The sequence below is a fragment of the Vicugna pacos genome, chromosome 6, assembly GCF_048564905.1.
Source record: "Vicugna pacos chromosome 6, VicPac4, whole genome shotgun sequence".
Classification (NCBI taxonomy): domain Eukaryota; kingdom Metazoa; phylum Chordata; class Mammalia; order Artiodactyla; family Camelidae; genus Vicugna; species Vicugna pacos.
In genome coordinates this window covers 65,452,264-65,479,792 of record NC_132992.1, presented here as the reverse complement: position 1 = coordinate 65,479,792, position 27,529 = coordinate 65,452,264, and the positions used below count along the sequence as shown (strand labels likewise).

The following is a 27,529-nucleotide window of genomic DNA, read 5'->3' as shown; positions in this document are numbered from 1 at the left end:
AACTCAATATAAAAAAAACCAATTAAAAAATGGGAAGAAGACTTGAATGATATTTTTCCAAAGAGGACAAACAGATGACCAAAAGGCACAAGAAAAGATGTTCTACATAACTAATCATTAGAGAGATGCAAATGATAAACCACAATGAAATATCACCTCAGTCAGGATGGCTATCATCAAAAAGATGACAAGTAAAAATGTTGGCATAGATGTGGAGAAAAGGGAACCCTTGTATTCTGTTGGTGGAAATGTAAATTGGTACAGCCACTGTGGAAAACAGTATTGAGGTTCCTCAAGAAACTAAAAATAGAACCACCATATGATTTAGCAATTCCAATCCTAGGAATATACCTGAAGAAAATGAAAACATTAATTTGAAAAGATACATGCCCACAACATTCATAGCAGCATTATTTATAATAGCTAAGACATGGAAGCAACCAAAGTCTATCAACAGGTGAATGGATAAAGAAGATGTGACATACATATGCAGGGGAATACTACTTCAGTCATGAAAAAGAATGAAATTTTGCTATTTGCAACATGGATGGACCTGGAGGGTATTATGCTTAGTGAAATAAGTCAGACAGAGAAAGATAAATACTAAATGTTCTCACTTATATGTAGAATGTAAAAATACAACAAATGAGTATAATGAAACAGAAACAGACTCAAAGATACAGAAAACAAACAAGTGGGGAGAGGGAAGGGAGAACGGACAAGATGGGTATAGGGGATTATAAGGTACAGATTACTATGTATAAAATAAATACGCTACAAGGATGTATTGTACAGCACAGGGAATATAGCCAGTATTTTATAATAACTTTAAAAGGAGTATAATGTACAAAAATTTGAATCACTGTGTTGTATACCTGAAACTAATATAAAATTGTAAATCAACTATACCTCAATTTAAATAAATTAAATAAGAAATAAGAAAGAAAAAAAAAAAAGAAACTGTATACCTAGAACATCTAGAAAAATGGCCCAAGAAGTTCATAACAGAACTGGAGCAGGAATAGAAGATGACCATGTTACCCTCCCAATTTAAAATCTTTTAATGTCTTACTACTAATTATGACTCCTTAAACAGCATTTTGAGATATCATGCAGTCAGTACTATGCTGGCTGCTTCAGGAGGGTCTTTTTTGCACAGGTGGTTCTAATTCACAGATTATGTTCCCTGAGTCTACATGTGAAATTGGTTGTTTTGAACCTGGAACACATTCCTATAAAAATAATATTATAGATGGTGGGCAAGATCCCAGGGTAGTTAAAAACAAACAAACAAATCTTCATTTAGTTCATAATGTTACTAATATGTTGCTGAATTATGCTTTAGTATTAGCCTGAATTTTGGAAACAGGATGGAAGACTGAAGTAAGAATGCTGAAATGTAAAGCATTTATTTGTGGTATCTTCCTACCTACCTTTCTAGAGTCCTCTCCTGCTGTCAAATGCACTTCTTGTCAAGCCTCCAGTGTCTTGCTATGCTAAGGTTCTGGTATAGTCCTGCTCAGGGTTTTTCCCTGTGGCTCAAAGAACTCCAAGTTCTAAGTGATTAGTTCCTGTTTATTTAGGATAGCAGATTCACCCAGATGCTGGATGTCTGATTTGAACTAATTCATATTAATCTGCAAACAACTCTCTCTCAGGTAGAATACTTTTAAACACAAAGGACTTCTAAGTATATAGAATATAGAAGTATATTAATGTTAACAGAACAAACACATTTAGCCAATGTGGAGGATATTTGGGCTTAATAAAACATCTCTCCTAAATAGGCTGGATCTTGAAAGTCAAGGGATAAGGAGATTAACTTTCCCCGTAAGGTTTCTTGCTGTTCTTGGCTTTTCCCCCCTTTCACTCCTCAAAAAGCTTTTTCTCTCCTCCCTTCTCTTAAAGCAGTGACAGTGGAGCTCAGATGGTGAGTGGGGGAAAGGTTAGAACAGAAGTAGCTATTCGTGAGTCTGGGTCATTCATAAAGTGAATGAATGTAGGCCTGAATACCAAATTACTGTATATTCACATTGCATGAACATTCTCTTTTCTTTGTTTTTCCCATTCTCCTTCTCCCTCTAGCCCTGCCCTGGCCAAGATACTATGAACTGGCATAACAAATTACCCAAAGGTAACAAACACTGCAAAAGTAGCTCCAGCAGTTATGAGAGGAAAGATAAGAGATTATAAAAAAGCAAAGGAGCTTTTCATTTTATGGAAGGGACAGTTGTCTATTTTACAGTGAATGAGAAGCTTTATTTAAGGGTCCAGAAAGTAAACTTGAACTACTGTAATAAATCCTTCTGCCCCTCCATCTTCTATAACACCTAAACAGCTAGGATTCTGCATCTCAAGTCCTTATAATTCATTCATACACAGAGTCAGTATTTAGTTCAAAATTTAAACTAAATTTTCCTCTCCGGCCTTTGAAATATTCATAGTTACTATTTACTAAGGATTTTTATTCATTAAAATGGATATAGCCTATTTAGCTTAGTAACCTTAATATTAATAAATTATGGGTGCTAAGTCTAGTTAAGAGGGCAGCTTGGTAGAGCAGAAGGTGAAAGACCTTGGAGTTGGACAGGCTTGGGTTGGCCTCCTTGCTCTGTCTTTTACTAGTTGTATGACTCTGAACAGCTTAATTTTTTTCAGCTTCAGTATTATTATCTACAAAATGAGTATAAAAGACACTTAAGACACTTACGTGACTGTTGTTTCATGAGGCCTAAATAGGCCAAGTAAGTGAAGGAGTGTAGTATAGTGCTATACATATAGTAGGTGGTAAGTGGAGATAGATTACTGTCTTTTCCCAGGTAAAGATGGACATGTTTGGATTGAGGAGGCTGGAGAAAATGGATGTGGATTGGATGGGGAGGAAAGAGAGGAGTGGAAAAGAATTGAAAACTTTTTTGTAGTTCTCACTAATAAACTATCTTATTCATCCTTGCAGTACCAAATACCAGGACAATGCCTGATATAGCATAACCCTTCGTAAAATTTTGCTGAATTATTAGAATATGCTTACCAATGTACAATAAAACCCCAGTTCTGCTGCAGGTAATTTTAAGGGCAAGATCTGTATCTATTTCAGTTTTGTATCCTCAATAACTTTGGCTTAAAATTCATAGTGGATATATGATTCAATTGACTACATCCTTGTTACTTCTGTGATCCATGGACCAGCAGCAGCTTGGTATCCTTGGGAGCTTGTTAGAAATGTGAAATCTTGGCCCATTCCAGATTTGTTGACTCAGAATCAACATTTTTAATAAGATCTCTAGGTGATTTGCATAGGTATACAATCAATTCCTGACTAACTGAGCAATGAATAAACAAATTGTACTGTTATTCTTATTTCTAGGAGGTCTCCCAACGTTAGCCCATGTGATACACCTTCATCAAACTATCTTTCCAAAATAATGGTTTATTATGTTAATTCTGCTTTTTAAGAAAGCTGCAAATTTAACCAAATTGGGTAGTTCTGCCTGGATTGCAAAGCCTTTCAAAATCTGTTCTCAAATTTCTAAATTTACATGTATTATCCTTCTATCTGAACCTCCTACTTGAATCAGTCTGGGCTGACCTGAGTAAGCTATTCATTTCTACTTCCCTATTTTTGTTCATTCCATGTTTCCTACTTGGTTAACACACTCTCTTTTTCTAACTATACAGATCCTAACATCTTTCCTATTCTAGCTAAAACTGCACCTTTATAGAACTCTCTCTGATCACTCCAGCCCATAATGATGCCTCTCTTTTGACCTTTTTATTTATTATCTTGTCTTCATGAGAGCAAAGAATTGTGGATTGTTAATTTCAAGAAACTCAGGATTCCATTTCCACCTCTACCATTAACTTCTGTAATGCTGGGCAAGTTCACTTAATATCTCTGGGTTTAAAAATCTGTCTTTTTCATATGGATGGCCAACAGACACCTAAAAAGATGCTCAACACTGCTATCATCAGAGAAATGCAAATCAAAACCAAAATGAGGTATCACGTCACATCTGTCACGATGGCTATATCAAAAAGACCACAAACAACAAATGTTGGTGAGGATGTGGAGAAAAAGGAACCCTTGAATACAGTTGGTAGGAATGCAAACTGGTATAGTCACCATGGAAAACAGTATGGAGGTTCCTTGAAAAACTGAAAATAGAAGTACCATATGATCCAGCAATTCCACTCCAGAAGATATATCTGAAGGAAACAAAAACACTAATTTGAAAAGATACATGCACCCCATGTTCATAAGCAGCATTATTTACAGTAGCCAAGATATGGAAGCAATCAAAGTGTCCATCAAGCTGAATGAATAGAAGATGTGGTATGTGTGTGTGTATATATGTATGTATGTGTGTGTGTGGTATATACACAATGGAATACTCCTCAGTCATAAAAAAGAATGAAATTTTGCTATTTGCAATAATGTGGATGGATCTGGAGGGTATTATGCTTAGTGTTAAGTCAGACAGAGACAGATAAATACAGAATGTTATCACTTATATGTGGAATCTAAAAATACAACAAATGAATGAGTATAACAAAACATAAACAGACTCACAGATACAGAAAACAAACTAGTGGTTACCAGTGGGCAAAAGGAAGGGGAGAGGAGCAAGCTAGGGTTAGGGGATTAAAAGGTACAAACTACTATGTATAAAACAAATAAGCTTCAAGGATGTATTGTACAACACAAGGAATATAGCCAATATTTTACTTTAAATGGAGTATAATCTGTGAAAATTTTGAATCATTATGCTATATACCCGAAACTAACATAAAATTGTAAATCAACTATACCTCAATAAAAAAATTAAAAAGTATAAAAAAATTTGTCTTCTAAAAAATACTAGGAAGCCTAATAGTACGGTGTTCCATTCAATGTGAGAAAATACGTCTAAGGAATGTATTTTAATATACACATAATATTTTTAAATGAGTGTCTTAAAAATATAGTTGTTGCTCAGGTATCTGAAACACCTGTCCCATAATCTTCACTGTTCCCCCTTTTATATAAAATGTACAAGAAACAAAGGCAAAATTCATCCCAATTCAATGCAAATAAATTACAGAGTCTTACTCTTCAATTTTAACATTGTTAAGATTATGGTAGGTGATAAGAGTAAGAACTGAGAAGTAGAATCACATAGAATTTAAACCTAGACTGAAACCTTTTTTAAATACAAGAATAGTGCTCACACTCCCTCCTCTTATTTGCCGTAGCTGAGTAAGGGCTCTGTGCTTGCTGACATTTTTGAGCTGTTTCTCTCCCCGCTTTAAACATGGTGCAGTTTCTCCCTTGACCCTGCTTGTTTCCCTGGAGAGCTTCACACAGAGGCTTCTGTATAACATTCGCTTTCATTAGCAAACAGTTATATAGGAGAGAGAATAATGTAGAGGGAGGCAACCTTCACAGAATATCAACAGGCTGCAGATTAAATGTACCTTGTTTCCTTTGCTAAATTCCCAGCACAGATTTCCATTTGAACAGTTAGAAATTCTTTCCTCCCACATTCCACCTCTGCATTCGAAATCATTTACTCTGGGCCTCTTCAATATAGCACTCTGAGGCTGAGAAAGTTCTGATTTGCATCAATTGTATTTTTAAAAACGTCTCAGTTTTATGTAAGGTATTCTATCCAAGAAAAGGATATACAGTAGGGATTTGTATATTCTCAGAATTGCCGATATATTGCTTACAGTTTGTTGTTCTTCAAATGCTGCTTCCAAGATACATTTTGAAGTTATATTTAATATCAACATTAATCATTAGCAAATATCTACAACAAATCAATAATTGGCTGCAAACAGTAGCATATCAACATATGAACCTTTCAATGGTGTTTTGGCTTTATGGTAAGGTAATGGCAGCATACACGGTACATATTAAATTACTTTTTCTTTTTTTTGTATACAGAAGTACAACATTAGGGAGAGACTGGACAGAATTATAGCCCAGGATAGCTTAAGATATGAATCTCACATACACACACACACACCACCTGTCACGTGATAATATTTCTTAGAGCTCATTAATGCACTTGGAGGCAGGGCCAGAGCCAGTGGTGGGTGGTAAAAAACCCTAAATCTAGTTAGTTTGTTTGCTAGAGTTTCAGGCCTGTTCAGTGCTGCTGGAACTCTTGCGTTCATCAATTTTTTTGTCTTTAAAGGTGTAGCTACATCAGGATAATTTTTAGGTCCTTGAAGTTTATATGAAAGGGTCAGGTCCAAATTCAACAGCCCACAGGCCCTGTTTTTTTCCCGTGGGTTCTTTCTATCCCTTCCCAGGGATAGGGAGCCTGGGTTAGGGTGATAGTAGGGAACCTGTAGCACTGGCTTCACCAGTATGGGCTCTAAGTTGGCTGGTTACTTACCTATGAACTTAACTTCCAGGTAAATACAAATGGTGGAGATGTTTTTTAAAAATGATGTTTGAAAATACATCTAACAGCCTCTTCTCCAGTGTCCTCAGAAATAATAAAGTCAGGAGGAAAGAAGAGAACTTTAAAAGGTGAGATTAACATAAAAGCTACTACCCTTCAGGTTACTGGCAAGATGCTGTGTCCCACATTTGGACTGTGCTATGTCCAGGTTGAGCCTAAGCTGGGGATTGTTAGGTGTCTGAGAATACTTTGTGAAACGGTAGGGCAGGGCCTCTTCAAAAGCACATCTGAGTCCTGAGAAAGCACTCATTTTAAGGGAAGAAGGATCCAGGCATAATGAGCTTTTCTCAGTGACAAGGTGGTGATAAGAGAGAAAAGAGGCAATTATGGGTGACAGGTACATCATGGTATCCATCACTCAGATTTGTCTCCTAGCTTTGTCTTCAGCAGGCTGATGTTTGAGTATTACTCAGAGCAGGCACACCTCTGGTGAACTGGAAACAGTGGCTGGTGAAAGACGGCTGAGCAGCAGCACTGCACAGAAGTGGGATGCTCAGAAAGAACAGGCTTGTTTTTGATCACATGTGACACAGCCGGAGATTTACAGAAATGCTCGGGGAATTTAGCAGAGAGCTGAGTTAATTTAGTAAATGGGGTAATATGCTCTTAAAGATGGACAATTATAGCCAATGCGCCTCCCTTTGAACTTACAAGTAAGTGAAGCCTGGAGAAACTCAGGTTATATAAGGATACAAAAATCAATATAGAAGTCCTAGAAAATAATTGTACTTAAACTTCAAAGAATCCATTAATGCTAATTTTGACATTTCTCTCTTACTCTTTTCACCTATGTCTTCCTTGTCTTTCTTAAAACAAGTAAAAGTGTGAATAGGAATAACACCCATAGAAGAGCAAAATATTTCTCCTGTAGTAAAAGGCATTTCAGGAAAATGTCTATCACTAAAGGACACAGACATCTACATAATTCTTTGGCTTCTGAAGAATGAAATAGTTGTAGCTGAAAGTTACGGTATTAAATTTCTTTCTCTTTAGCAACAATCCCACCTAGTTAGTACTCCCCAGATTCCTATTTGTACAATAACAACTTTAAAATAAAATCCAATACTTACTTGTCTCCCACAATTCCCAAGTTGATTGTAGGGTAACCATGTTCCTGGATTGTTGCTAAGAGGGTTGAACGATTGCTGTCTCGAATCTTTCCTGGTAAGAGGTCATCTTCAGGATTTAGCAGCTACAAAGCCAAAACAAAAACAAAAACAAAAATACACACACCACAAATTATTTTCTTAGGATAATGTTGCTTACTGTTAATGGAAAATAAATAGACCTAGTAAACAGAGGTTAGCATATCTAGCACACATACCAGTATCTGGCACACAGAAGATATATGCTCAAAGGATCTTTGATAAGTATTGAGAGTATGGGAGGATGAGAAAATGTTCCTCCAGAATTAAAAAAAACACCACATTTAAGTGGTGACCAAACAGCAGGCTAAACATCACACCAGCTTTGGCTACAGTTTGACAAAATAGTGCTCTGGAGATACTGGCCTTCCCAGTGGTTGTTTATTGGGTCAAATTAAAAAAAAAAATTCTTTTTCTTTCCAACATTATTTTTCAATTTGTCTTTCACTGAGAATATCTGAGGTATAGACTGTGTGACTCGATATTCTCAGGTCTGAGAATGATCATTTATTTTTTTCTTTCGAGATTTTTGATGTCTTTTCTGAAGTGGTATCAACAGTACTGAAGAAATTAAACTTCTTTGAAGGAGGGGGAGCCAGCTATCATGTTTCTATTAGCAAACGTAAACAAATAATACTTAAAGGCACATACCCACAATTCCATGACTCTGAACTAAATCATCCTTTGGAGATTTAATATCTACTATTATATGTCAATGAAGAAAATTTAAGAAGCTTATTTTATGTTAGGATGCTCCAATGAGGCAGTGTGGTACAGTAGCAAGAGCTTGAGATTCAGATAAGGTTCAAATTCAAGTTGCCCAAACATATTATACAGTAATTTTCTCATTTATAATATGTAGTAATAATAACTTCCTTGAAAGGTAGTTGTTAGAATTAATTGAGATAACACTCAGTTAATGTAGATAAATATACAATAAATTTTTATTTGTGATTCTCTGTTCTTTCTTTATATAATATTGAAAGAGCACCAATTTCCCTCAGTTGTTCTTATATTGTTACTCCTAGATGCTATATAGATGGAATTAGTTTATAATGTGGACACAGATTTAACACTTATTATAAAATAGTTAAGAGTAGGGAGTCCTTAACACACAAACACACACAACATGCAACTTTAATTTACACAATTTTAAGATGTACTTTGATTTCAGAAATATTACAAAATGAAAAAAAACTACATCTTTGAAGTCAGAAAATCTGGAATATTATCTTAGGAGGCTTAAGGCAAGCCTGCACATTCCAGATGCTTAGGATATTAATATGGCCTGTACCCAGGGCTTCATATCTCGGTTCTGCCAAACAATAACCTCCAGCCCCTTCAATCTTCCTTCTGACTCATTAGTGATCCCATGTGGCCAGACCTTTGGCTTTATGTTGGAAAAGTAGTAGCTTTGCAACCAACTGTCCCCTTAAAATAGCTAGAGAAAAACTCTGATCATGTTATTCACTGTCACCTGGGAGACTTCCCTTCAGATACTGCGCTAATCTAACTTAATCAGATGCCATGTGACACTGCAACCCACTTTCATCCTTAGTCACTGGCAGAGCTTGGAAAATTGCTATTGCAGTCCTAATATAGATTAATTTTCTGATCTTAATTAACACATGATTACTGACATTATCATAATTTTATAAAGGCCAAGGCTTGCAGCTCTTTAATTCCATTAATCAGAAAAGTTGCTTCAGAAAGAAAACTGAGTGGTTATATAATTTTTTTCACAAAAGGGTACTGACCACCAACTAAGTAAGATTTCCCTGTTATTAATTAGGGTGTTTGTCATTCTTGTTCCTTTCCATTATTTTGCCACAAAACAGTTCCAGAAATAATAGAACAATGAGAGATCACTGGAGAACCCAGTTGATTGTCTGTAAAATTGACTTAATGAAATAATAGCTAGTTAAATAGCTAGTTAAATTAGGGTGTCGGATTTACAGTGTATTTTAAGTATTTTCAAAGAAAATATACAGAATTAAATGGAGGATTTTAAGACTGAATATACTAGGAAAAATTCATGGTATTCCCCTTTAAAATGGAGTCTTATTTTCTGGCATCTTATACTTCTGGTCATCTCTGGAGCGATGCCTAAAACTTATCATAGTTGAAATACAAAGAAAAAAATATAATACAAGGTAAAACAAAACATAACTCTTTAACTGCATATCTTGTTACCGTCATATCTATACACACTAACTCTCAATTTCCTGTTTTGGTTATTGTCAGTGGTGCCACTATATTTCCAGCTTTCAAACATTTAAACTTTGATTACTTTTCTCCTTTGATTACTATCTTCCCAAAGGTCTCAATCCTTAAGAATATCCTAATCCATCTCCTCACTGATCCTACATTTTCATTACTCTCTTACTAACCCCCATCTTCCTCAATTTCTGGCATTCAGTAAGTGTATCTGAATTTCTGCCAAAGCCTAATAATTGCCTACAAACTCTTTGCTTCTGAAAAATTAAATGGAAATATCAACATGCAAAACTGTATTATTACTTGCATAACAGGTAAACTGTACCAAACCATGATATGTAACTCAAACTATCTTAAACCATGATATGTAACTCAAACTATCTTAAGTCAAGCTGTTATAACACAAGCTTGTTTACACCTACACGTTCCTACAAGATCATGGACAGATAGAGACTGTGGTAACTCCACGGACTTGTGCTCCAAAGATAAAATGGAGTTGTTTCAGTGACTCACCTATTTTATAAACTCTGACCAGTTTCTGCCTAGACCTGACTTACTAACTTCTACCTTAAAACCACCCCCTGACCAATCCCAGTTCTCAAAATCCTGTAAGTATCTTTCTGTAAGTTCCCTCTTTGAGACATTACTGATACTCTGTCAACAAGATGTTCTCCCTCGTTCAGAAACTTTAATATGTCCAGCTTTGTATGACCAACAGGTACCTCTGGTGGTCCGTACATTAGGACCGTGATAGTCATGAAGGTCCCCACCAACACTTAGGGAAGACCTCTTGCTACCAGTATTCTCCTACTGGTTACACTGCACTCTATGGAGGTCTCTTAAGCCTCTTTGCTCAGGAGATTCTTTGTTTATGATGATAAATCCAGCAAAATCCAGCCTTACATTAAGTTCTGCTTTTTTTTTGTTGAGTGCCCAAAGCCAGCTGAAATTTATTGTGTTTTGAAGGGGAGCAGAATATGCCACCTCCAAATGTGTCCATTTGGCATGTGGATTATTTTGAACTGAAGGCAATGAAGACCCAGCAGACTTAACAAACATTTTTATGTCTCCCTTAACTGCCTAAAATAATTTAGATAGGGGGCCTGGCCCAGAAAGAGGGCCATTACCAGAGAAGATTTTTTATCTGAAAGACTTAACTGCATGGCAGGGCAAACATGTGATAACTAAACACCTCCTCTTCTCATCTTCCTGTGAACTGCACTTCTCCCCTTTGAAGCCCCAGGCCCCTATCCTGTTCCTTAGCTTGGGTTGGTATATAAGCCCCAGTTGCCTGACTGCCTTTGGGTCTCATATTTTTATGGGACTCTTGTATGTATAAAATTAAAAATTTCTCCTGTTAATTTGTCTTATGTCAATTCAGTTATCAGACCAGCCAAAGAACCTAGAAGGATAGAAGAAAAATTCTGCTCTGACAGTTTGTTGTAAGAGTAAGGTTCCCAGGACTTTATCTGATTGGATTTGTCCGGATTTTCATTTTCTTTAGCGAAGGTGTGAAGTACTGATTTGATACTAACCATCTTGTTTGTCAATTGTCTATATTGTTGTGTATGTATGAGAACTTTGTTTATGCTTGAGAAACTGGCTTTCAGAGAGATCTGTCTACCCATTCTGGCCTGCTGACTTTTAGGGTTAGCTGTTAAGGGTTCAACCTTAGTGTTAAGGGCTTTAGACATAATAGGTATTTTACCTGTTCACTGGCTTTTACCTAATGAATTCATGGATTCATTTAACAATAAACAAGTACTACCTCCTGGCATAACTCTGGCTTCTGTTTTATCTTTCTTGCATTTTTTTTTCTAAAAAGCATAGTTTCATCAAGAACAATTTGGAATTACAGTGGTCATAATGGAGTACTTTTGACATGAGCACAATTATTCACTTGAAAGTACTTTGAGAACAAAAAGGGAATGCAACTCTGAATATTCAATGATTAGCATTTTTATTGTTATGCATTGCTTCAAAATGAAATTTAAATAAAAATGCAAAACATCTAAAAGTTCTTCTGTTAAACCCTCATGAGGGGGTTCTCTGTCTTGTTTGTCTAAAAGAGAAATTATTTACTTTATTTTAAGAGACCTCCCTCTTTTTTTATATTCTTCAAAGATTTAATCCTATGGTCTGATGGAATTGTCAAAGGGCTAAGACTGGCTGTAATGACTCACTTTCTCTTGTTTTTATATATTGAAATAGTTTTCTCCTTTTTGCAAAGGGAAGATGATTAAGATTTTTACAGTGGTCAGTAACTATTTCCATATCCATTGCAAACAGCTCTCTCATACATCCTTACTTTTCTTTCTCCCTCTTCTGGAAAACTTAATTTATTAACTGATCAAAACCCAATTCTGGTCATTATGAACACACCTTAGAAATACTCAGATAGTCCAGATAAACAGATCTAACACAAAAAAAGAGGAGAGAAAAGTCAGATTATAAGCTCTAATGGAGCATGGTCCTATTCTAAATGGTTTTTTAATTAAACCATTGGGAAAAAAGCTTTAATTGAGAGTTAAACTAATTGTCTTGGTTACTAGGTTATAAGAAGGAAAAAGGAACATACAGAGCTTTTAGACATAATTTAAGAAATCTTTAAGAATTTGGTTTATAAATACTGTTACGGAAACGACAGGCCAGTCAAGAAACAAGCACCACTCGGAGGGTTGGAGTACTCAGATGTTACGCCGGCGGGCTCAGAGGGGCTTCTGCTCCGAAGCTCTGAGCACCTTCAAGATGTGCACAGGAGGTTTTACAGGGTAAAGTACAAGCTTGGGGTATTCGGCCAATAGGCATGGAACAGCTTTAGCAGCATCATCATCACAAAAGTGGAGGCAGGGAGGCAGCAAACCAACATTCCAAAGCCAGATATGTATCTTTGAAAATCCAGCTGGCTAGCAAAAAAACATAAACAGCAAGCCAACACTAATTAACCTAGATTTACAAGTTAGTCCAGCAGAACTCAGATCAGTATTCCAATACTTAGATTTGTGAGTTATCTTGTTAGCCCAGCCCAGCCTCTCCTTCACATTCCTAGACTTATGAGTTATCTTGTCAGACCAGCCTGGTTTTTCCTTCACAATACAATGTTTACAAATTATATTAGAAAAAAATTCATACTCTATCTCTGCTATCATGACACTGGATATATTAGACTGATATAATAATTTTGGTTTAAAAACTGTCCTGTGTTTTTCCCCTAACTTTGCCACCATGTAAAAAAGTTATAGTAGAATAATATTCTAGTTATGTAAGTCTTGGGTTTATTTTCTTATTAAAAATCCTAGTTTTAATCCTCTAAATTTCCTTAACTGGTTTTGCTGGAAAATAGCAAAATTTGTGTTCACCTAAATATGGTGATGATGATGTCGAATGTCTCTGTGAAAAGAGACTGACAAAGTTAAAGACATGCTACCCCAAAATACGGCATTTGGCATACTGACTATTTTAAGCTGAAGACATTTGAGAAATGGTATGAGTGGGAAGGATATTCTGAGTTTCCCCTGAAGCATATTAAAAACCCTCACGTGAGAGGTGCCTTCCCTCTGCCTGGAGAAAGGAACATCCTCATCTCTGAAGATAAAGGGAAACATGGAGGGGAATCTGAACGAACAGGCCTTGTTAAGTTTCCCCCAGGTTACAACACTTCCCTCCTACCCCCTGCCCTTTTGTAACCAAGCAGGACCCTATGGGGCCTTCCTGGGACAAACCCCTCCCCCATGTCCTCTGCTTTAGTTCTTCCCTGAAGTACGCAGGTAACAGTGTCTGATGCACATCTCCTGAGTTGTTTTACAAAAACCCCACAAAATGGAAGACATTAACCACTTGATGACCATGAGCACACAGCCCCCAGGCCTGCTGGAGCCTAAGGACTGATAATGTTAATCTCTGTGACACCTGTTACCTCACCATCAACTGTTGAGAATTGTGCATGAGCTGATCACATACCCTGTGAATCCCCTGCCTCACCTGGCCTTTAACAATGTTTTCTTGAAATCCATGAGTTCAAGTGTTTTGAGCATTAGCTGCCCTGGACTTCCTGCTTGGTGCCCAGCAATAAACACCGCACTATCCTTCACCACAACCCAGTGTCAGCAGATTAGCACAAGGGTGAGTGGAGCCAAGTTTAGTCCGGTAACACTTTCATATTTCTCCATGACTTTCCATTCTTCATCAAACCTAATATAAAAATGCTCAGGTTTAACTGATTCTTCAGGTCTTCCATTTTTCTCCTTCTTCATGAAGGCTCTGGTGTTACAAAAAACTTATACTGAATAAACACATATGCTTTTTTCTCTCGTTAATCTGTCTGTTAAAGAGGTAATAGTGAGACAGGATGGAAGGGGGCAGGGCACAGCCATTCAAGGAATGCCACAGCAATTAACATCAAAATGGTGAAACATTCAACCCTCAGTAGGCCTTGAGGCTCAGGATGATGAGAGATTTAACTTCTAGTAGATCTTGAGCTTCATTATACACCCATTGTAATATATTAACATGGTGAATAACATGCCCACAGGCACCATGGCAGTCCCAAGGCTAGCCACAAAAGGTCAAAGAGGGGGAAATGGCCAACTTCCTGGGAATCCCAGCCCCTTCCCCTTATATTGGTCCTTCCACTTATTAGCATATGAAGCCACCAAACCCATAAAAACCAGCAAGAAGGCACCTCGTAGCTGCCCCTTTCTCTCCCTCTTCGGAGATGGCCCCCACTCTGTCTATTGAATGTGCACCTACTTTTAATCTGAGCACCCAACTCCCACACCTCATGGCCTTTCTCTTGCCTTCCAATGTATCTCTCTGAATAAAGCTACCTTCACTCAACTGTGGCTCGCTTTTGAATTCTCTCCTGCGCGAAGCCAAGGACGCACGCTTGGCAAAGCATGTCCCAGGGGCTCATCTGAGACCTGGGACATGGCCGTCCTCATGCCCCACATCTGTTTTCATGCATCAACAGAATTTAGAACCTGAGAAACTAGAAGGGTAGAGGAAAAAAATATTTTTCCTTCCGCACAAGATGGAATTCTTACAACGTTCCCATTAAATGTAAGATTTTATAAGATATCAAATTTTAATTGACAGATCCTTAGTTAACTCTTAAGACTTTAAAGTAATATTAATTTCAGTAAGTGATAATCTTGGATATGTGGACAGTGTAATGTTTAATCTACCAATACTTTTATTAAGTACATCATTAACAGGTTAGAAAATATATATATGAAGGTAGAGGAATGCTTGTGCAAGGTAATGATTCCATTTTGCTTATTAGGAAAAACAGGACATTTCTCTTAAAGGAAAATTTATCTGATTGTGCCAAAACATGAAGGAAGATAAAAAATAAATTTAGGAGTATTATATAGTAAGTATAGATGGTCTGAAGGGAATTACTTTTATTGCTTGGGAATAATAACCACAAATAATGAATTCACAGGAAGAATAATATGTATTAAAAATACTAAGTTGGCTACATGACATGAGCCTTATTCATAAGGAAAAAAGCCCTATTAATCTTTTATTGCAAATTGTTACTAGAATCTGGGTTTTTCTTTCCTTAAAAATGGTTATTTTGTGCCTAGGTAACAAGTCCCTTTTTATAACTAAACTATTCTGCTCACTCTCTGGCTTATGGCATGTTATTAAATCATTTTAAACAAAAGCTTCTAACAATCATGGTTATTTACAGCTGCTTAAAAATACTGCCTATAAATATTCCTTATCTTTACTTATGACATATTAATATCTTGTCTCTCCTGACAACGCTTCTTGGTTTTGCCTTTCCCAAATTCAGAATAAAACTGCTGTCTTTTACACTTTTTAAGCAATTTTTGGGTTTCCTGAGTGGCTACCACGTAATACAAAGATTTGCTCCTTTCTCCTTATAAAGGGAAAGATGCTAAAGTAGTTGATATATTTTCACGTCCAGGTTTAGAAGTCTAGAATCATAGCTTTGAAGTACCTTGCAAACTTTGATAATATATTTGTCTTACTGTTCGTATGGCAGTGGCCACACGTATAATCTTTACAGCCTTAAGTGCTGCTGCACACCTGCTGTTAGACTATATGGTTCAATAAATTATCATGAAATAAAGAGTATATAAAGGCCAGGTGTGTGCTGAGATCAAAACAACTATCTCAGAAAACCTAATACACAATTGCAGCCCATCAAAAAGTGGTACCAGTCTGGACTGATCACATCTCAAAGATAATGGTCTAATTTAGGCTAAAGTGAATAGAAGTGGGGGCACTGAGAAATGAAACTGAAACCAGAACTTGCAAGACTGTACTATGACTTTTAAAACAGATATATTTTGCCAAACCAAAATACAGAGCACAAACTGTCTCAGCTGAAACTGTTTTAACACTAGCTCATTCAGAACCATATGTTCTAAGAACATGAACAAATGATTTAATAGTAACTCCAGACAGACTCATATACTCCAAAGATAAGACTACTGACTGTTCCAGTTCCAGCAACTTGCCCAGAAGACAAATTCTGATGAGTTCTACTCAGGTGTTTGGTGGTCTGTGTGTGGTGGTTTTGACACTTCTGATGCTCAGTAGTACACATCTACTGAAATTATCTTTCTCCAACACCAATTATATGACTTTCTCCTCTTCAACTATACTCAGCACTGTCTCCTAGTCTGCCAATCAATGGTCATTTTTTTTACGTTGTTAAAAACTATACCAAAGGCTCAAGACTGAACAACTTTAAGAAACCTGCTATTAAAATTTTTATCTCATGCAGCTATATTCTTTTAGAAATGTGTATATATCTAATACTAATAAACTATCATTAGTTAGTTTTTTCCTCTGATTTTTATATGTGCATATTTCTTTAAAATTTTTTAAAATAATTACATATTCATAGACAGTTGTAAAAATGATACAGACAGGTCCCCCATACACTTGACCCAGTTTCCCCAGTAGAAACATTTCATGTAACTACAGCATAATATTAAAACCAGGAAACTGATATTGGCATAATGTATGATTCTTTGCCATTTTACCACATATGTAGATTTGTGTAACTGCAACCTCAATCAGGGTACAGAACTTTTTTCTCATGTTCACCCTTTATAGTCACACTTTTCCTCCCTTCCCTAACCCATGGCAACCACTAGTATGTTTTTCACCTTTATAATTTTGTCATTTTAAGAATATTATATAAATGGAATCATATAATATGCAATATTTTAAGATTGTTTCCTTGTTTTTACTTAGTATAATACCACTGAGGTCTATCCAAGTTATTGCATGCAACATGCCTTTTTATTCCTGTTTCTAGTTTTTGGCTATTACAAATAAAGTAGACCATTCATATTTAATGTAATTATTGATATATTAGGATTTATACCTGTTATTTTATTTTTTCTTTTCTGTTTGTTCCCTCTTTTTTTTTTTTTCTATTTCTGTCTCTTTGTTTCCCTTCCTATGGATTAGTTGAACTTCTTTTTAGAATTCCATTTTGATTCCCCTTAATGTTTTGAATGTATACTTTTTTTGTATTTTTTTTAGTGGTTTCAAGTAAATATGAATGTTCATCACAACATTGTTTATTTTAATGATGAAAAATGATAAATAAATTAAATATCCAACAACAGGAAGTTGATTAAATTAATTATAAGAACTTACAAAATAGAATTGTTATGTAGCCAACAATGATGGATTATAGATATATGCTCTTGTCATTGAAAAATATTTGTAATATACTAATAAAAAAGCATATAATAAAATAGTATTTATAACACTCTTATTTTTGTAAATAAATATAATTTATATGGGCATAGAAATAAGTCTGCATGACTATATATCAAAATGTTAGTAGTGGTTTCTTTTTCTTTTTGCATTTCACTAGGATGTAAGCTTCATGAGGATAGGGACTGTAAGCTTTTTTTTGGTTTGTTTACTATACTACTGTATTCCTGGCAATTAAAATAATATTTGGTACACAGTAGGACTCAGGACTCTATATATACTAAGCAATATGAATGAATGCTTATTTGTATTTTCTAGTTTTCCTGTAAGTAAACTATTACTACAATCTAATCTCTTTATGTTAAAAATAGTATATACCCAAAAGAATTGAAAGCAGGGTCTTAAAGAGATATTGGTACACCCATGTTCACAGTAGTATTATTCACAATAGCCAAAAGGTAGAAGCAACCTAAGTGCTCACTGATAGCTGACTAGAAAAGCAAGATGTAGGATATACATATAATGGAATGTTAGTCACCCTCGAAAAGGAAGAAAATTCTGACACACTCTACAACATGGTGGAACCTTCAAGGCATTTCAGCTAAGTGAAATAAGCTAGACATAAAAAGATAAATTCTATGATTCCTCTTATATGTACCTAGAGTAACCAAATTCATATAGATAGAAAGTAGAATGGTAGTTGCCAGGAGCTGAGAGGAGCAGGAAAATGGGGAGCTGTTGTTTAATGATCACAGAATTTTAGTTTTGCAAGATGAAAACAGTTCTGGAGATTGGCTGCACAACAATGTGAATGTACGTAATACTACTGAAGTGTACACTTAAAAATGGTTAAGATGATAAATTTTATGTTATGTGTGTTTTAGCATGATTAAAAATGAAAAAAAAATTAAACATCACTGGTGACCCTGGAAATAAGTTTCAGGGAACAGTGCTGCCTTTATAAAAGGAGGCAAGTCAGGAAGGAAGTATTGCAGTCTTTATGGTAGGGAGGGAAAGCTGGTGAGTGGGATTAGGTAATGGTGGAACATCAGGTGGAAATATCCAAAGGAAGTTGAAAATGAAGGCTTGATTTTACAAGACAAGTTAGGATTAGGGCTATAGATATGGGAACTTACCTGCATGTATTTGACATTAGAGAAAAATTCTAAGAGAGAATCTAGAGAGAGTGGAGGACAGAGCAGAGAACAGCATCTTGGGGGGATACTCTAATTAGGGAATGGGAAAAAGATAAGGAACGACAGAAGGAAAAAAGTAGTAGTAGTCAGGGCATCAAGAGAGAGCAGAGTCATAGAACACTAGGAGAGAGACAGTTTCAAAGTGGTGGGCGGGGAAAGTCACTGATGTCAAATGATACAGACAGGTTAAGGAGGATGCATATCAGAGTGGGATTTGAAAGTTAGGAGGTGATTAGTGTACTCATGAAAGTAGTTTTGGTACTAATGGGGGCACTCATGAGATGTGGGAGTTTGAGGAGAAAGCAGACAGTGAGGAAGGAAAGGCAGTGGGTGCAGACCTCTCTGAACAAATCTACTAGTGGATAGAAGGGGAATATGCAGCAGCTCAAAGAGGCAACAGGGTAAGTATAGGTTCTCCTGTGACAGTGGTAATCTTTGGATCACCTATTTGGATGTCTATTTGGATGCAGAAGGAGGAAGAGCCACTAGAAAGAAAATAAAGACACAGAAGACAGAGGAAATAATCTAGTGATCAAAGTTCTGAGGCAGGTGAGAAGACGTGAGTTAAAAGGTATAAGTAGAGGAATTGTTCTTACAAAGGAGGAGTACCCTTTTAGAGTGGAAGAAAGGAAGATAGCTAAAGGAATGGGGAAATTTTTGAGGTAATGAGAAGGGAAGGTGAGGGGGCCCTCATCTACTTCAGTTTGACAAATATATTTACTTATTGGCTTCACTTTTTTCCATAAATGTGGTGAGGTCATCTGCCAAGAGTGACAAAGTAGGGCTGCTACTAATGTTTAAAGAGGGTGTGGAATGTATGAATGAACTATTTATTCACTGAAGGAACAGCTAGAAAATCAACAGGCAGTTATATCAGAATTACTGAACAACTTTAAGTGCCAGGTTGCCATTAAATGGCAGTAGTTTGTAGTGGGCCAGGTAATCACAGTTCTGTAAATTTCTTCAGTAATGTTTTTCTGCTTGGGAGCAAAAATGGAGAAAATGGAGAGTGAAATTCAGTCTGGGTATCAGCAGAGTAGGCAAAGGAATAGACGAACAAAGTGAAGCTATCTGAAATGTTAGGGCAACTTTAAAGTGGTGAGTCAAGGTCTTTAATCTGGATAGAAGTATAATATAGCTAAAAGAAAGTAATGGACTATCTAAGCTGATAGGTTTCAGAGATTGCCATTAAAAAGCTGGAGAGATGAAATTTAAGGAAGCTCTAGTGGGAAGCATTGTGGCATAGTGGAAAAAAGTCATTAAAATCAAAATACTTAGGAGTGAAACCAGGCTATACCACTTACACAAAATATATGATGTTGGGTAAGTTGCTTTGTTTTTGAACTTCAATTTTCTCGTATGTAAAATGAAGTTTAATTATATTAATCTCACAGTGGTGCTTTAATCAAAAAGTATATAGCAGTACTGGTCACAGTAGACACTTAACTTCCTATTCCTTCTCTTATTAGTGGGGATAAAGATTTTAAAGTTTCTAGTTTTATAACAGCATTTGCTTGAGGCAGCCTCAAAGAATAGTATGTGGAGATTTTAGACTTTATATATCTAAAGTTTAAACTTGTTTGTAGAAATGTCTGTTATTGATCGTGGCCAAGAGATTCATAAAAGATGGAATAAAATAAACAGAGGCAGAGTGGAGATAAATACACTTATTCTGTGTGTCTGTGTGTGTGAGACAGACAAAAAGAAAGGGAGAGAGGGAGCGAGAGGAAGAGAGAGAATGAATATCAATGAGGAGGGAGGGTATAGCTCTTCTACTACCATCTTTATCAACTTATTGTCCTTTTTAAAAAATTCATACCATTTACCACTATTTGTTTGTTTACTGACTATCCCCCAGCCACCATCCTCATCAGAATATAAATTCTTTAAGAGCAGGGACTTTGTCTGTCTTGCTTGCTGCTGTATCTCCAGTAGTCAGAACAGTGCCTTGGCATCAGCATGGCAGCATACTAAGGGGAGGAAGGGTCCTAAGAGTGGACTGCTTCAGTGGAGAGGAGTATATTGTCACTGACATTGTTTAGTATTGCCAATGTATGGTGATAATAAAGAACAGAATGACTTGTAGTCAGTTTTATTACTGTTTCCTAATTTTCTGCAGACAATGTATTCTTTTATGTGAGGGCATAGGCTTAACAAAACGCTTTCTCCATCTCTAAGGACAAATTTGAATTTGGGTTAACTTTCTAGCTCAGTTCCTCTGGAAATTTGATAAAGAAAAACATCAGCTTGTTACTAGGCAACATTTCTTATGATAAAAATGGTCCCTGACTGGTAACTTGCATACAGACTGGAAGGAACTATAAATAAACTATAAATACCCAGTGGAAAGCCACAGCTTTGGGCTTCCATAAATGTGGTAACACTCGAAACTGGGCATTTCCCTTGTGGGGACCCTAGAAGCTGCCTAAGACTTAAATTAAAAGAAATATTGATTCCTGTGTAGGACAAGGAGCTTCTAAGTTGGTGGCTCCCATACTTTCCTAGTAGAATCCTTATTCCCTTGTACCTAGATGTCACTTGAAGAACAAGATGCCACTTGTTGAATGGCTGCAAGGACTGCTAAGATGTGTGGTCCCACTGAAGAAGAAAGTCTGATGCTGTCCTGCTGGTTGCTGAATTTCCTGTTCAATAACTTTCTAAGTAAACTGGTTCAAGGTATAGTATATTCATATCTTGCAAATCTGCTGTTTAGTTAAGAGAACCCCCTGGTGGGCATTCCAGCAGGTAACAGATGCTTAATAAATATTTATTGAACAAATGCATGAAGTTGGAAATGTATGACCACATTTATGTAATTACTGGATGGTATTACCTAAATTTCAACATGCAGTTTGTTGAAATCAACAAATTAGCTACTCTGTGTTAGAGTTCACAACTATACCTCCCCAGTTCTAAAATAATTCCCTCACTCTGAACAAGCTCATGTAGTCACAAAACACTGGGCAGGTCTTAAATACAGTATACATAAACATCTTGTGTGGTATTCTTTGGGTTGAATAAGGCTACTGTTCTGCTTAACAATTTGCTACACTGGATTCAAGAGGTGGCATATGTGAAGCCATACATAACAGGGGAGAGAAGAACTAGTAACTTAAGGGGAGCTTGTGCTGTGACTGAATAAGTTATAGACTTGCCGTATTACTAGCCAAATGTAATTTCTTTTGGCCTCTCTGAAAATAAGTGATTTTTTACCCTATTGTTTTCTGGCTATCTGAGGATCTCAAGCCCTCAGGGGAGATACTATGCTTTATTTATCTCTTTTATCTCTAGTTTCCAGTATAGTACCTGGCACTGGGGTAGTCAACAAACATTTGTCAAACTAAACTATATGGTGATAGAGAGTCACAATAACAGGTAACTTTGGATGGGAGTAGGGAGGAATGCCTAGCTATGTTACAACCAGAGATCATGAATTTAGAAGCATTATTCCCTTGGAAAGCCATAGTAAGTACAGAAGGCCCAAAAAAGTAGGGGAAAGGAGTCATACAAAATCTATTAGAGCCTCTCCAATGATAATCAAGTCTATGGGGGCAGGGAACTAGGACTACAAAATCTTCCTTAGATTCCATGATGTATGTACCGTCTCTATTCTCTATTCCCATCACTTTTTTCTACCACTAGTAAATAGTTTTAATAAAGAGTATAAAAGATAGCATTAAAAAATACTACCAATGTACTCCAGGGGATAACTGAGAGTGTTAGTCCAGACCCATAAAATCATTAGGAAGAATACAATAAATACAGCTTAAATCAAGTTGCCTAATAACTAGTTGTCTGTTAGTTTGCTCATTCTATTTAGCTTTCTTAAACCCCATGAAGTCACATAGATGCATAAAGCATATTAAAAAAAATCTCAAATAAGAGTAGTTCATTAAGTCAACCAGTTTAACAGAAATTTCTTTCTGATGCTAAACATAGTGTCAGTTGGTCCTAGGGATATTAAAACCATCACTATAGATCAACTGAAAAGAATGTTTATTTTGGGTCAGTCAACAGTTGTAGGGAATGGCTAGTACACCATACTGGGAAGTATGCAGATTTAGAAGGTTGATTTCTCCCTCCATTAGCAAAACAAAATATTCTTTTCTTTTGCCCTTCCCAAAAGAATTATTAGGGTAATAGACCCTTGAAAATGTCAAGAAATTAAAAATAATGGTAACAAATGGCTTATTTTCAGAACAGACTGATTTAAAGAGAGAAAAAGAGAAATCTGGTCAATCTTTTTAAAAAATAGTGTAGGTCTAAAGGAATTACTTAAAAAAATCTCAATAGTTTCTGATTCTACTTTTAGGCTTTGAATTTCCAGCAGATTCACTTTTCAATATCCCCAGTATGACCTTACAATGTCCAACTGAAGTTTTGTAAAACCTAAGTAAAACAAGAACAAGTTTTTCAAGAGTTCTCATAAAAAGATTGACTAAATTCCCCTTCTTACATCAGGGTTGAAATGACATTTTGACACATTCTGAATAGCATGCCACTACAGATGCTATCTTTAGAAGAAAGAAAAAAAACCCAACAACCCTGATTTTCAAATCTATCCTGGTGATTAAAGATCACATGGAATGTTCAGCAAGAAGAAGGGCTAGCCATGGTGTCTCGATTCACTGAATTACTTCTCATGTAGAGATGGCCCATCATCTCAATTGTGCAGGGTGGGCACAATTTATTGTCCTAATAGACTATGTACTGGGTTTGCACAGTTGAATATCTACGGCAAGCAGTCAGCATTCTTTGTTTATATGCATTAAGTGTGTGGAAGGCCATTGGTTAGAATATTTCACTCTAATAAATGGAAGAGAACTTATTCTTAACATGTAATTTCTAGTTCTTCCTTCTCATCTATATTTGAACTATCCTGAGGACAATTTATTATTTCCCTGTTATAGAAATGTGCTAAGATCTATAATCTGCAGTGTTCTATTTATAACACAGTATGCAGAATGTCAGAAACGCTTTCATCTGAAAGCCCCACTACCCACCCCCACAACCATTTCCCTCTGCCACTGTCCCCCTCTTTTTTTTTTTTTTTTTACCTCATTCCCTGTTGACATGACTGCAACCACTGGAAACTTATTAACTTCAACTTCTGTGACCCCTACAGTTGCCAGAAGACCAATCTCTGAGGGGCCCATGTGGGTTCCTTTGGCCAAAACGCATTCCCCTCTTTTAATGTCATGTCCAATAGGTCTGAAAGTCAAAGCAGAACCATAAGCAGTATGACTAAGAACAATATTTTCTCAACTCAGAGGGAAACTTTAGTGTCAGTGAAGGAGGACACTCAAGAGGGAAAAAAGTTAAAAGATGAGGCAGGAACAGAAAAATAAAATGAGATTCTAAAACTCTATACCTTTTTAATTAACAAACTTAAACCACACAACAGAAGACAGAAATAGATTTGTATCTACTATTGCTAAACAGGAATATGTTACTTTATGCTTGAAAATTATTTGACAAATTGCTTTGTACCACATTATAGTCAAGAACACCAATTGTAAACTTTCTTTGATGCAAGTCAAGAATTTATATGAAAACAGATTTAATGCCATTAATGATAAGAGACCCACAGCTTCTCAGCTTTGTGGTAAGAATAATGCTAATGAGGATACAGTCATGGAAATAATTTAGGTTGGTCCAGCTCTGCAGCCACAGAGGTCCATTCATCTTAGCCTGCTGCCAGAGGAATGGGAGAGGTATAGCTTTGTTACAAAATGTTGAACAAATTAGTACTAATGGAGTCAGAGAAAACATATTTCATTGTAAGTAAAAGTATTTGAAGTATATGCACCACTTACAGTAGGACAGTAGTCTCAACTTTGTATACAAAGAGTAGCACATTATCCCATTATTATTATTGGTAGTCAGTAGACAAGAGGCTATCAGCTAATTATATAAAGATTCAACTCAAGGATTATTTAAGTTATTTAAGTTAATATCAAATTCTGGACTATCAAATTTGGATTACCTAGGAGTACAATTAACTGTGGATTATGTAGGCTCATGCATCTACCTCCTTCTCATGTTGCTTTTGAATATTTCATTTGCCTTTATCAACTTTACAAGAAAGTAGGTAGGGCTGACATGGTATACAGAATTCAGGAAATTAATTTTGCTATTAAAGCCCTGAAAGCCAATGGTTAATTGACAGAGCTCTGCATGTATAACAGCCAAGGTTTCCTGAATTCATGGTCATGTTAGAAACAGAAGTTAGTTCTCCACTCTCTATGTTAGGAACTTACCTGATATCTTGGCCTGGCCGAGCTTGCACTAGAATTCGTACTTCAAGTTCCTCAGTGCCCTGTGAGAGCAAGTCATGTAATTTCAAATAGAACAATCTAACAGAATTTTGATCAACAGAATTTAACTACTTAACTATTTGCTTTATCATCAGATAGGCCTAGAATATATAAAAATACAGAGGAACAGAAAATCCTTTGTTAAACCCTTTGAACATGATGAATTTCTACCACAGGTTCCCAAAAAACTAGGTGTAATGTCAAGGAATGAATGAATGAATAAATAAATTTAAAAACATTTTCACTAATTCTCATGCTTTAAAAAATGTACCAATTCAAATACTGACTCTTACTTTTTAAGTAGCATTTTCAAGAAAAAACAAAAAAAATGTAGATGACTACCTTAAGAGATAGAGAGAATGTGTGTGGAGATAGATTGTCTCTCCTGTTCCCATAAATTATAGGTTAAATAAATACTATGCCGAGGTTCCCAAATATCTGGAGAAATTTCAGTGAAGGACTTACAGTTTGCCTGGTAGTAGATTTCTATAAATCAACTGTGATCATCATTTTTACATTTATGGGCTGTGAATAACATTGTGACACTGGAACTGTGTCTTGTCATCTGGCAGTCTGTGGATGCATGTGTTCTGGATTTCAATGCTCTGCTGGCTTCCCTGATGCTAATAAATCCGTTGGACAGTTTTAGCAGCAGGGCAATGTGATCTGTATGCCAAGAGTTGAATTTTATAAGCCTTACTTGTGGGAAGGTGATTAAAAAGAAAATCTCCAAATCAAGAAAAGAGGGTGTCTCTCAGCTGGTCAAATTTTACTATATACCCAGCTGAGAAGAATATATATTTATTTTTAACTCTAACTTTAAAAATATAAGATATCTTAAACTTCTTCACAAAACAAGTAAGAGAGCCAGTCATTAAAACCTCAGTTGAAACTATTCTTTTATTAATGACTGATCCTCTGGTTTCAATAATTGCCAAGTTTCAGTGAGATAAAAGTCCCCCTGGATCAAAAAAGATCCCATGGTCCTTTATTCTAGGCAATAGAGGGTAAATTTGCATAAATTTAATGTTTCTAGGCTGTAATCTGGTGGCACAGATTTTCTTGAATTATAGAAAACCAAAGCTGAAAAGGTCACTTGGTTTAAAAACCTGGCTTAGTGGAATAGTCAAGAACTTGCCCAAGAGTCTTTGTTGAATTCTTCTCTGTTAAATTCTCCTTCACATTTTATCAGAGCTAGTCTCAATGAACTAATTTCTCAGCTAGAAGATATGTCAACAATGAATATCTCTGCTCTTCTATCTTGAGATAGATTCTTTCCTTGTTTGTGTGTGAAATTTCTTGGATCAAATGTAGTTCAAATTCTGCTATAATCACAGTAATGATCATAAAAACATCCATAACAAAACATTTTCAAGACTTAGGCCATTTCCCTTATTTACTGGAGGCCCATAAACAACAACGTAAGATCCTAACATTACCAAAAAAAAAAAAGGGTTAATTTCATAAACATTGCAGAAAATGGGCATGACTTATAATATCGTCATAGGAATAGAGCCATAAGACCTGGTGATGACGTACATCATCAGATTCCCTGATAAGTTCAGTATCTTCCACTTGTACTACTGCATCAGCACCGCAGGGGATTGGAGCACCTGTTGTAACCCGCATGACTTGTCCTGGCATTACTGTCTGAGTTGGCTGCAAATACAAACATATAGGAAAGAGTTGATTTACTTTGCTGCTGAAAAGGAAAATTCAGCAGGAGATGTAACAGTTTTAGAAACAAACCATAAAAGGAAAGTCTTACAGTCTTTTTTTTGGGAAAATGTAATAAAAGTCACAGGTAAGTCCATTTACACCAAAGAGGCTTTAACCTGATTTAAGGTAATGACTATTTGATGTCTTTCTTGGCCTTGTTTTCCTTTTGAAGAACTGCCACTTACATTGGCCACTATTGTCTCTCCCTCAAATAAAGTGAATTTTCTTAATATATGTAAAGTGATTTGACAGTCTTTTAAAAAATACCATGCAATATGATTTTATGAATGACAACTATGAAAAACCAGCATGTTGATCATGTACTGAAGTTCTGATGTTTGAGAAATGCAGTACTTTATTAACCAAAATTTCGGTTAAATAAAGGCGAGCCAGGAAAATTACTTTAACTATTGTTCCTGAAAATCTTTCTAAAGTATATTAGTTCACCTTGCAATTAATAATAAAAGTTTAGCAAATGTAATTAAATATTTAAAAATGATTCCAGTGTTTATAATGATTTGGGTTAACCATTATATCCAAGATTTTCATTGTCTGAACTCTCATATGGATGGTAAAGAGACTGACTACCAGATCTGCCCAGCAAAATTCTCCCAGTATAGGAAAAAGCGTATTTCTGTCAGATCCATCTAATAGGTTTGCTCTGGCCTCAAAAGAATCACTTGTCATGGGCCATGATTTAGGTTAGAGTTGGGAAAAGGGATGCTTTAAATTTCCCCAAAAGGAAAATTCTGAGATAATATTAACTCCCCAAT

General features: G+C 36.0%; 1 protein-coding gene across 8 annotated transcripts in view; it reads right to left on the bottom strand.

The window, feature by feature from the left end:
- The window catches only part of GPHN (gephyrin), a 432,492-nt gene that overhangs the window by 46,254 nt on the left and 358,709 nt on the right, over nt 1–27,529 (bottom strand). For all 8 annotated transcript variants that reach the window (XM_006206958.4, XM_006206955.3, XM_072963279.1 and 5 more), the window contains 4 exons: nt 26,577–26,696; nt 24,981–25,039; nt 23,778–23,931; nt 7,523–7,644 (listed from right to left, as the gene is read on the bottom strand). In XM_006206958.4, the coding sequence (XP_006207020.1) occupies nt 7,523–7,644; nt 23,778–23,931; nt 24,981–25,039; nt 26,577–26,696 (455 nt within the window). The remainder of the gene's footprint in view (nt 1–7,522; nt 7,645–23,777; nt 23,932–24,980; nt 25,040–26,576; nt 26,697–27,529) is intronic.